We start from the raw sequence: 12,061 nt of genomic DNA on the forward strand, positions 1-12,061 counted from the left end.
AACCAATTCTGACTCCTTGTTGGATCTGTTTCTTTAACTTTTGCTTTTCGTTGCTTTTGTTATTATAATCACTGTCTATAGCTGTAAGCACACATAATGGCCTGCCACAGGGAACCCTGCCGCCCTGCCTGACTGTTAAACTAAAGTGCCTTTGTTCAGCGCACAGAGAGACACTCTGACCCTGGCCACCTGTGAAGGGCTGCAGAAAAGAAGAAATTAACACATCCCCTCCCCAATGCAGGCCATTCGAGGAGATGTTTTGCAAGATAAATGGCCTTTTTACTTTACTTCCTCACCTCATCCCCCTCCCTGTTCTTTAAAAGAAACTGGCATCCAGACCCCAATAAGATGGTGTTTTGGGGACCATAGTCAGCCATATTCTGCATCTGCCAGCTTTCCGAAAGAAGTCTCTATTAGTTGCCTCAACACCTCGTCTCCTGATTTATTGGCCTGTCCTGCAGTGAGCAGAGCGAGCTTGGACTCAGTAACAATTATAAATACAGTGGATACCTTTATTCATTAAAAAAATATATTGAAGCCTACTATGTGGTGGACACTTTTCTAAGTGCTAAGGATACTGTAGAAAACAAAATGGACAGAGGTGCCTGCCCTCATTCTAGACAGACTGGAAACATATACAGTATCAGATGATAATAAATTTGTTTAAAAAAATAAAGAATGAGCACTTTGGGTGAAGGTAAGGGGAGGAGCTGTTCTAGATAGGTTGGCTGGGGATGGCCTCTCTGAGGAGGATACCTACTAATATTTAAGTTTCGTGTAAAAAAAAAAAAAAAAGTTCAAAACTTCCAGAAATGAAATGCCCGTTTCTGCTTCACAGTTGTTATTTTGTATAAATGTATAGACGTCATATATCTTTTCAAATTAGTGTTTTTGTGTTCTTCAGGTAAATACCCAGAAGTGGAATAGTTGGGTCATATGGTAGTTTTAAATTTTTTGAAGAAATCTCCATACTGTTTTCCATAGTAACTGCACCAATTTACAGTACCACCAACAGTGTATGAGAGTTCCTTTTTCTCCACATCCTCTCCGACATTTGTTATTCCTTGTCTTGTTGATAATAGTCATTCTAATAGGTGTACAGTGATGTCTTGCTGTTGTTTTGATTTTTTAAATTAGATTTTATTGGAGTATAGCTGCTTAACAATGTTGTGTTAGCTTCTACTGCACAGCAAAATGAATCAGCCATACATATACATATATCCTCTGCCTTTTGGATTTCCCTCCCATTTAGGACACCGCAGTGCATTAAGTAGAGTTCCCTGTGCTATACCGTATGTTCCCCTCAGCTGGCTCTTTTATACATAGTTATCAATAGTGTATGTGTGTCAGTCCCAATCTCCCCATTCCTCCCACCCCACCCCTTTCTCCCTTGGTATCCATACATTTGTTCTCTATGTCTGTGTCTCTATTTCTGCTTTGCAAATAAGGTCATCTATACCATTTTTTCTAGATTCCACATATATGCATTAATATAAGTAGGTGTCTGTGGCTTCATTCAGATGCAGCCCATCACTGTGTCTTTTCCCTGTTATGGTTGCCCTAGATGTAGTGCCATGCTGTGGTGTGGAGTGAGGGGGAGCTGGTCAGCTTGGGCTGGGGTGCACGGTGAGGTGGTCTCCCAAAACCTGATAGCCACCAGGGTAGACCTCTCTCTGCCCTGCCTGTGGGCAAACCAGCCCCTGTGTGCTCCTCACAAGTGGAATCCAAGCTTCTCCAGGCTTTCTGTCTGTCCCAGTGGCTCTCCAAGCAGCCAGTGGGTCTTGTCTCCTCCACAGGTCCCCAGGGCTGAGGTGCCCAGTCTGTGGCTTGACCTACTCACTCCCTAGGGCAGGTGTCCACCCAAGGAATCTCCCTTTTCCTCTAAGTTCCCTCCCAGGGGCACAGGTCCCAACCCAATCCCTTTTTTTCCCATCCTACCCAATCGTGTGTGTGTCTTTCTTACAGCCTTAGTTGTACAGGAGTCCTTCTGTCAGTTTCCAATTAGTTTTCAGTGAGAATTGTTCCACATGTAGATGTATTTTTGATGTGTTCAGGTGGGAGATTAGTTCCGGGTACACTTACTCCACCATCTTCAAGAAGTTCTCAACATTTCTTCTAAGGCAGGTGTAGTGGTGAGTTCCCTCAGCTTTAGTTTGCCTGGGAAAGCCTTATTTCTCCTTTATATCTGAAGGAAAACTTTGCTGGACAGAGTATTCTTGGCTGACAGTTTGTATCTTTAAATATTTTGAGTATGTCATTTCACTTTCCTCTGGCCTGTAGAGTTTCTGCTGAGAAATCTGCTGATAGTCTAGTGGGGGTTCCTTTTAGGTTACTGTCTTTTTTCCCTAGATGCCTTTAAAATTCTTTATCATTAACTTTTGACAGTTTTCTATAATGTGTTTTGGATAAGTTTTTTTTTTTGCATTGAGGTAAGTAGCTTCCTGGTAATTAACTTCCTGGACTTGTACGTAATTAAGGTAATTAGCTTCCTGGACTTGTAATACAGTTCCTTCCCCAGATTTGGGAAGTTCTAGCTATTATTTCTTTAAATAAACTCTCTGTTCGCTTCTGGCTCTCATCTCCTTATGTTGCCTTTCCTAATGGAATGAGATGGTTCTCTTAGAAATTATTCATTAAAGAAACAAACAACAACAAAAAAACCCTTAATTTTCTCTCTTCTCCATCCTGGGTCATTTCTAGATTTCTGTACTCATGCTTGCTGATTCTTTCTTCCATATGGTCTGCTCTATTTTCAATGCTTTCTATTGCATTCTTTATATCATTTATTGAGTTCTTTGCCTCCAGAATTTCTATTTGTTTCCTTTTTAGAGGTTCAGTCTTTTCGTAAAATATTCCTCCTGCTCATTAATTTTACTCCTGAACTCATTGAAATGACTTTCTGGGTTTTCTTATAGATCATTTTTTTTAAAAAACATCTTTATTGGAGTATAATTGCTTTACAATGGTGTGTTAGTTTCTGCTTTATAACAAAGTGAATCAGTTATACGTATACATATGTCCCCATATCTCTTCCCTCTTGCATCTCCCTCCCTCCCACCCTCCCTATCCCACCCCTCTAGGTGGTCACAAAGCACCGAGCTGATCTCCCTGTGCTATGCGGCTGCTTCCCACTAGCTATCTATTTTACGTTTGGTAGTGTATAGATGTCCATGTCACTCTCTCACTTTGTCCCATCTTACCCTTCCCCCTCCCTGTGTCCTCAAGTCCATTCTCTAGTAGGTCTGCGTCTTTATTAACGTCTTGCCCCTAGGTTCTTCATGACAATTTTTTTTTTTTTAGATTCCATATATATGTGTTAGCATATGGTATTTGTTTTTCTCTTTCTGACTTACTTCACTCTGTATGACAGCTATTTTTAGTTCTCTATCAGATTGCAATCTTCCGTGAGTTTAAGTTTGGTTTCTAGAGAACTGTCACTTTCTTTCCTGATACCTTGCCACTGTGCTTTTTCACAGTGCCTGATGACTTGTTCCTCTGCCCACCCATTTGAAGACGTGAACACCTTTCTTATTAGGTAAGATTTGTTTACTTTGATTCTAACGATTCAACAGGTTGGGAATTAGAGGACTTTCTTTTATTTTCCAGTAGGTGGCACTATAGCACAAGTCTTTGGTTTCCCTAACCTGACCTGCCCATGACTGTATTGTCGAATCAGTATTTTCCACCCTTCACCACCCCTGCCAGAGGTGTCACTGGAGCCCTCATTGTCTCTGCTTGTGCCTTTGGGGTCCTTGGTGCCTTGCTGCTGCCAGTGTTGCTGCTGTTGCTCAGGTCACCCCTGGGGCACCAGGATGGCAGGCACCTCGGCCACATCTGGGGTTGTTGGGCTTGTCAGGTTTGCGGGCACTACGGCCTTGGGCAGGGCAGCTGGAGTCTTGGGCACCACTGTGGCTGGTGGGGCCAGGGTCGCAGGCCCTGCTGCTGCTGCTGCCTGGTTCCCTTTGGCTGCGTGTGCTGCTTCAGCTGGGAAGCTGGAGTTGTGTGCACCACCTCCCCTGCTACCACTGGGTTCTTCATCCACTGATGGGCCGGAGGGCCAGGGTTACGGCACCCCCTCCACTGTTCCCTTGATTCCACCTCCTATGTGCCATTCCACCCACCTTCAGATGTACAGAAGTGTGGATCTCTCTGGTGTCCCGGTGTACTGAGCAGAGGAACATTTGTAGAGTTATATATGTTTTACTGGTTGTAAATTGAAGGGGAGAAACAAAGGAAACATCTCACATTGCCATGATGCTGACTTCCCCCACCTAAATGACTTTTAAAAATTTTTTATTGGAGTATAGTTGATTTTTAAGAACTGTTCCTATTTCAAAATTTTGTAAAACTTCTAGAAAGTTCTAGAGAGTGCACTGGGCTCTACACTGACTTTCTGAATGCCTTTGGGCAAATGACAATGTTCCTTTTCCCCCATCTCTGAAAGCTTTGCCTTCCCTGTTTATAAAATGAGACTTCCCCTTCCTAATCATAAGGCTCTTGTGAAGATAAAATGAACAAATGAGTGAACGTTTATTATAATTCCAGAGGGACCACGTACATTATAGAAACTTCTTCAAGACCTGTAGGCTGAGATTGGGTGTTATACTAGCTTTTTGTGGTAAATATTACTTAAAGGAACAAATTCTTGGCAATTAATATTTTTTAATAATCATATACTGAGGGCTCTGTTGTAAAGGGATTTGGCCTACAATACATACAAAAGAGTTTGAAAACTAAAATGTGATATGAGCTTGTTGTTGGCACTGGGGACTATAGAGCATATCTCTCTGAGAACTTGGAAATAACGGAAATAGATTGACTTCCAGGAGCTAAACTTTAAACTCAACATAAAATAGATCAGAACAGAGATATTCATAGTCAGTGTAAACAGACATAATGATTCACAGAGAAGCAAGATTAAACCATACCCTGATATATGATATATTAATATAGAATTGGTCTCGGAAAGGGATATTGCAGCCACAGAACATAGAAAAAGGAGACTTACTAGGGCAAATCCCGACAGTACTCATCCAAGCCTGTCTAGAGGAGGAGTCTCTGTTAGGGGATTTCACTTACTATCGTCCCCGGAATGAGGTGGCCCCTAGCCAGTACCTACATTCACACTGGACGGTTTTGATTTTCTCAAATCTACAAATTATCTCTTGCCTTAGGACCTTTGTAGAAACTTTTCCATTTGCCTAGAATGCTCCCATTACCCATGCCTTCTCCCATTGGCTGACTCATCCCTCAGGTTTCAGCTTAAATATCCCCCTGACCTTCTCTCAGTCTATAGTGATACTGCTCTTATGCATTCTGATGGCTCCTGTGTTATTTTCTTTGTAGCACTTGTCATACTATGTGTTTACGTGACTCATGACTCTTTCCCACTGGACCCTAAACCCCGCAGCTCCTAAAACATAGCAGGTGACCAGTAAACACTTATTGTTTGACAGGATTGTGGGTATAAAGAGATGGGTGGATGAACTGGGCTTTCAAACCCCAGTGCCAAGAAATTGAATTATGAAAGTTACTTGTTTTGTCCACTAAACAAACTTCTGGCTAAATTTTTTCTTCTCATGTAGGTCTGTTAACAGGGAGAGAGGGGGCTACTCATGCCAGTCTTTTGGCCCTTCAGGCAAATTAATAAGTTGGTAATATCATTTTATATACCTTGTATCATAAACATGGTAATGAGAGGCCTCCCTCAAGATGCAGAGCTCCACTCTCCACACACTAACATAAGCCAATTAGTGACCAGTGGCCAGATCTCCTCAGTTTACCAAGGTCTCGTCATTCTCTGGGCCCCCAGTAAGATAAAGGCTCACTTCCTCTAGCTCGGTGGTTCTCAAACTTGAACATGTATCAGAATCACCTGGAGGGCTTATTAAAACATAGATTTCTGGGTTTTGTATATCTCTACCCTAGTTTTAGATCCAGTAAATCTTGGGCAGAGCTGAAGAACTTACATTTCTCCAAGTTCCCAGTAATTCTGATTTCAAATGCTATATTTTAATATTATCCCTTTTAGTACTATGTACATTTTCTTTTTTGAAAGCACAGTAACAGTTATCTCACTACTCTCCCCTTTAGTAATGCACTTCCAAACATTTTAAGACTCCTCCTAAGACACTGTTCAATTATACATTTTTCTTTTTTTATTGCAAAAAATACCAACTGTGCAACAGAATTCATGTAGTGTATATCTACAATTTCCTTTAAAAAATATGAAAATAAGAATTATCCACCATCTAGCTTAAAAAAGAGAATTTAACAATATGTTTGATGCCCTCTGTGTGCTCTACCCCAAATTATCAGGTAGCCATGATCCAGAATATTGTGTTAACCATTCCTTTGCCTTTCTTTATCATATATGTATATAGCCCTATGTAATACATAAACAACTTGCAGATATTTAAATTAGCTAAGGCTTACTAAAAGGGAAAAATTATTAGGAAATTCCAACTATGAGCTCATTTCTTTTTTTGTTTTGTTTTGTTTTTGTTTTTGCGGTACACGGGCCTCTCACTGCTGTGGCCTCTCCTGTCGCGGAGCACAGGCTCTGGACGCGCAGGCTCAGCAGCCATGGCTCACGGGCCCAGCCGCTCTGTGGCATTCTCCCGGACCAGGGCCCAAACCCGCGTCCCCTGCATCGGCAGGCGGACTCTCAACCACTGCGCCACCAGGGAAGCCCATGAGCTCATTTCTTATTCTGCCCTGAAGACTAGCACTATTAGTATATTAGATTTACCATTTATTGCCTCCCTCTCATTCTCTCTTCTAAGAGAATCTGCCTTCCTTCTGCCCACAGTCCCAGTAACCAAGCTTTATCAGTTGAAGCTGCCTCTGATAACTTCTGATTGGCCTAAGCCAAGCTGTGCCAATCAGATTTTGCCTTAAATTTTAAGAGACTGAGTAGATTCGTGGACGCGACCTACAGTGTTAAGGCCTGAGACATTTGCCTGGAAAATCAAAGCCATGCACCAACCAAAATGAAGAGAAACAATGTGTTAGCAAGAAAGAAGAGGTCAAAGGAGCAGGTGATTGTTTTTTTTTGGAGCAGGTGCTTGAGAAAGGCAGAGGCAAGGCAAGAGGCCCTGTGACTTCAGAGTGAAAGAGACAGAAGCTGCCTGACGAATAGCCTATTCTCTTGTAGAGGCCAGTTTTTCTTTCTGCACTCTTTTCCCCTGTAAGATTCTCCAGTAGATGTTCGATAATTTTCCTTCATTATTGAATTAATATGAATGGATTTCTGGTCCTGGTAATCAAGTAGTCTGTTACTAAGACAGTGAGCTTAAGCAGCATTCACGAAAGCAGTCATTTTGTTAAAAAACCGTGCAAAAGAGGACTGTGCAACTCCAGTGTATAATTTACATGTACACATGAGATTAGAGCATATAGCTCTCCTCAAATGCCAATGATTATAATAAATTAAGAATGGTTACTTAACATAATGATTTATTATGATAATAAGGATGTTAATTCAACACATATTTCACTGAGACTTACTGTATGCCAATCTTTGGATACATAGAGATGAATATATCAGTCATTGCGTTTTAGGAGCTTTCATAGTCCTATGAGAATGACAGATTTATAAACAAATAGTATCGCCAGATAATACTGTATAGGTTAAAATAGAAACACATGTGTATTTCTTTGGGGGATCCCAAAAAAGAAAGCATCTAGACTGGGACATCAGGGTGGGGCTGCTGAGAGGTGACATTAGAGCTGAGACTTTAAAGTCTAATAGAAGTTGTCCAGGTGGTTAGGTGTGAATGAAAGGCTTTCTAAGCATAGGAAATAGTGTGCACAAAATCAAGGAGATGAGAAAGATCACAAACTTTATAGGAAACCATTTGACGTGGTTGGAGCAAAGAGTATGAGGGTGGGGAAATGAGAAAAATAAAGGGAAGATAGCTAGAGCCTTCCATGACACACCTAAGGAAGTTCAGATTTTATCTGGTGGGCAACAGGGAGTTATTAGATAATATCAAGCAGCAAAATAAAAGGATAAAAATATGTGCTCTAGAAAGAACACTGGCTATGAATTGGATTGAGGTGGGGTGTGGACACACACAAGACCAGAATTAGGGATTCTTTTGGGAAAATGCACTCAGGAGACGGTAAAGATATGAAGTAAGGCAATGGCAATGAAGTTGGAGAAGAGGAGGCATGTAGGAAGTCAAATTTACAAGTAGGAACTGATTAGGAAGGAGGAGTAGCAGATGCCTGGCTTAGGGCACCAGATTAATGGTAATTAACCAGGAGACAAATAAAGGTTTGAAACAAAAACTAGGGTGGGTTCCTTGAGTTTGGGACTGATTGAGTTACAGATGACCATGGGTCCTATAGGAGGAGAAAAGCAGTAGGTATAAAGGTGTTCAGTTGTTGATTGGCATTCACTTAAACTTGTTTCATTATGAAAAACCCAACTCATAGTTTAGGTTAAAAGATATGGCATGTTTCCAACACATTTCCAAGGTTCGTGAGAATAATACTATATTTTGTATAGTTCCTCAAATAATTTGCCAAAACAAATGTCTCGTGATTACTTACACGTTTTGGAAAATCTCTCATCCACCATAGTTTAAATATGATCAGATCGCAAACACTACTAGCCTGTTTGCAGACAGGCTACATATGCAAGCTACCATTCGGGGATCCTGGGCAGAATCACAATTACTCGATCTCCCCTTTGCAGGGCACAGGCTTCTGTAAGTATATTTGCAAATTTCCTTGAAAAAGATCCCATTCTACAAACTCCATCTCACTTCTTCTCCATTTCCATTTATCTACCAGAAGGCTAGATTGGAAGGTCTCTTTCCAGCCTGCGGAAAGACAAATCAGTCATAGATTTAAAGGTGGTTGTGCAGCTAAATTCTGTTTCAGCTGACTTAGTGGTATATTTTCTCTGAAGAAAATTCACAGGTCATTAGTTAGGACATACTTGTAGTATTTGGGAATAACTCTGGAGTCCTTATTTCTAGATGTTGGGAGCCATGTCACTTCTTCCAGCATACATCATTTCTCATTTAGCCTTTTTCTTTCCATAAAGTTAGAATTCTTGCATCCCTCTGTATTTCTCTCAATGCACTTTCTATGCCTCATTTCCTACCATTTCTTACTCTTGGATTCACTTTTCACTCTACTCCTTTTTGTTTTTTAAAAAATTAACCTATAATCGTACATTTTTGTAACCCAAGCTTTTTCGACCATGGAACTCTTAACATGTTGAACCAGATGTCCTGTGCATTACAGGATATTTAGCAGCACCCCTGGCCTCTACCCATTAGCACACACCCTCCCCCAAGTCATGGCAACAAAATTGTCTCCAGACATTGTCAACTGTCCCTTGGGGTAAAATCACTCACAGTTAAGAAACTGCAGTCTGACTGGCCCTTGCTCCAACCTTTTCCATATTGGTCCATTGGTCTAGGACATCTTTAGCAAAGTTGAAATACTCTGGAATCTCTAGTTTAAAGTCCTGCCTCATGGATTCATAGTTGGAGAAATCCTGAGGGATTACTGTTCTATAATCTTTATGCAATGCTCTCAAAGAACAAGGAATTGCTAGGCCCTGAAAATACTTGGCACGAAGTAATATCTGCATGGTGACAAGAGCTAGCCTCAGTCCTGCTGAATGTTTTAGCACTCAGGATTTCTACAGAGACCAACTCATCTAAAAGACAAGCAGAAAGACATGCATTTGTTTCTGGCTTGAAGGTAGCCATGTCTCCAAACAACTAAGTTTTATTATTGTTAATCATCATAAAAGTACCATTTTCTGAGAACTCACTATGTTCCAAACACTTTGCTCAGTGTCTTACTTACATACAATTTATCATGAAATCTTCAGCGTAACCCTGTGAAGTGGATAAGATCGTCTGTTTGCAGATAGAGAAAATGATGAGTAAGAGGTTGTCTCAGTCACCTCTGGCTGCCATAACAAAATAACATACATTGTGTGGTTTAAACAACAGACATTTATTTCTCACAGTTCTGGAGGCTGGGAAGTCCTAGATCAAGCTGCCGGCTGATTCAGTTATCTGGTGAGGGCTCTGTTCCTGGCTTGCAGATTGTTGCCTTCTCTCTGTGTCCTCACATGGTAGAGAGAGAGCAAGCTCTGGTCTCTCTTCTTCTTGAAAGATACTAATCCCATCAGGGGCCTCACTGTCATGACCTCATCTAAACCTAATACCTTCCAAAGGCTCTATCCCCAAATACCATCACATTGGAGGTTAAGGCTTCAACATAAGAACTGGTTTGGAGTGGGGTACAAGCATTCGGTCTGTAACAGAGGCATTGGTTGGCTTTGAACCCAGAACTGTCTGGTCCCAGCCCATTCTTCTGACTACTAAGGCATAATGTATATGCCTCCCATATACATTTCTAAAGAAGTAAAGATCTGGGTTACCCAGTTACTCTCAGTGAAAGCAAAGGGTTAAGCTTTTAATCTAATATCTTACACCTACAGATTTCAAAAGGAGTGCAGAAATGTTTAGGAGAATTTTTCACAGTGGATAATCCATAGATGAAGAAACTGAGGTAGCTCAGTACCAACTATGCATGAAAGCACTGTCAAAGATCCTCTAGTTTATAGGGTACGGTTCCCATACTCCAAATAGGAGCCCACGCTATCTTTGAGTCCAGGCTTGGATCTTTACCAGAGATATAGTAATAGGGCTTTAGCCTTCAGGACTTTTGTCGGGGAGGCCTCTCTGGGCCACCCAGCCTTCCCGGCTTCTGTGGGAAATCATTTGATCACAATGGCATTTAGTTGGCTGAGGTCTCATAAATGAGGCTGTTTAAAAACACTGTTCTAGGGATTATAGGGTTTTCTCTTTTATACTTTCTGTAATCTTCTGAATTTCCTACAATGAAACACTACTCTCACAATCATTAAATCATCATTTTTAACTGCAATTCTAACTGTATGGTATGTAAGGCAGAGTATCTATGTGGAAGCATTTCTGTATTGATAAATTGCCAAACAATAATTAATAATGGACGCCAGCCATAAATTTTAGCCTAAATGGACCTGGCATTTGGGCAGCATTCTGTTGCACCCAATGCATGGGGAGACCTGGGTACTTCTTCTGACTCTCCAACCTATTTGTGTGAGGACCTGACAAGGCAGTGAGATTGAGCCCTCTGAGATCATCTGATTTGAGCCTACTCATTTTTCACCTGCAAAGAAAACACGGCCCCAGAGAGGGGAAGCAACTTGCTTTAATGTGATATGAGAGTTAGAACTAGACCGTTGGTCTTTGAATTTTCTCTTTACTATAGTTCAGTAGGATTTCATTAGAGTAGTGATTCTCAACCCTGGTTATATATTTGAGTCATGAGGAAAGCTTTATAAATGTACTGATGCTTGGGACATGAAGCAATTAAATCAGAATCTCTGGGGTTAGGGCCTGGGAATCACATTTTAAAAAATTTCCTCGGAGGATTCTAATGTGCAACCAAGGCAGAGAATCACTGATCTATAGGTTGTGATCCGTGAACAAGCAGCAACAGCGTCACCTGGAAACTTGTTAGAAATACCCATTTTCAGGCCCCAATTTTACATTTTACCAACGTAGAGACTAATAGAACCTCCCTCAGAGAGTCATCCCAAAGATTAAATGAGATAATGCATGCAAAGTGCTTATCATGGTGCCTAGCATATTACTATCCCTTAGAACAGGAGTCAGCAAACTTTTTCTGTACAGGGCCAGATAATAAATATTTTAGGCTTTGTGGGCCCTTTGATCTCTGTTGCAACAGCTCAGCTCCATTCTGGTTGAGATAGCAGCCACTGACAACACATAAATAAATAAGCGTAACTGTGTTACTAAAAAAACGAATTATGGCTACTGAAACTTGAATTTCAGGTACTTTTCATGTGTCATGGATTGTTATTCCTCTTTTGATTTTTTCCAAATATTTAAAAATGCAAAAATCATTCTTGTTTCACTGGTTGTACGAAAGCAAGGGGAGGACTGGATTTAGCCCACGGGCCATAGTTTGCTAATCTTTGCACTAGAATGTAAAGTCTTTGAGGGTATGGGCGTTG

At 41.0% G+C, this 12,061-nt stretch overlaps 2 protein-coding genes across 2 annotated transcripts in view; one reads left to right on the top strand and one right to left on the bottom strand.

Annotated features, from left to right (window-relative positions):
• The window catches only part of ERI2 (ERI1 exoribonuclease family member 2), a 36,679-nt gene extending 33,184 nt beyond the window's left edge, over positions 1-3,495 (top strand). Inside the window, exon 11 of the transcript XR_009559205.2 lies at positions 3,477-3,495. The gene's annotated coding sequence lies outside the window, so the exon portion shown is untranslated. The remainder of the gene's footprint in view (positions 1-3,476) is intronic.
• The window catches only part of ACSM3 (acyl-CoA synthetase medium chain family member 3), a 28,384-nt gene extending 18,762 nt beyond the window's left edge, over positions 1-9,622 (bottom strand). The window contains 3 exon segments of the mRNA XM_030871436.2: positions 8,616-8,759; positions 8,761-8,831; positions 9,413-9,622. Coding sequence (XP_030727296.2) covers positions 8,616-8,759; positions 8,761-8,831; positions 9,413-9,613 — 416 coding nt within the window. The 5' untranslated portion in view covers positions 9,614-9,622.
• Between the last annotated feature and the right edge of the window lie 2,439 nt (positions 9,623-12,061).

This window comes from Globicephala melas, chromosome 15, assembly GCF_963455315.2.
Source record: "Globicephala melas chromosome 15, mGloMel1.2, whole genome shotgun sequence".
In the NCBI taxonomy this organism is placed as follows: domain Eukaryota; kingdom Metazoa; phylum Chordata; class Mammalia; order Artiodactyla; family Delphinidae; genus Globicephala; species Globicephala melas.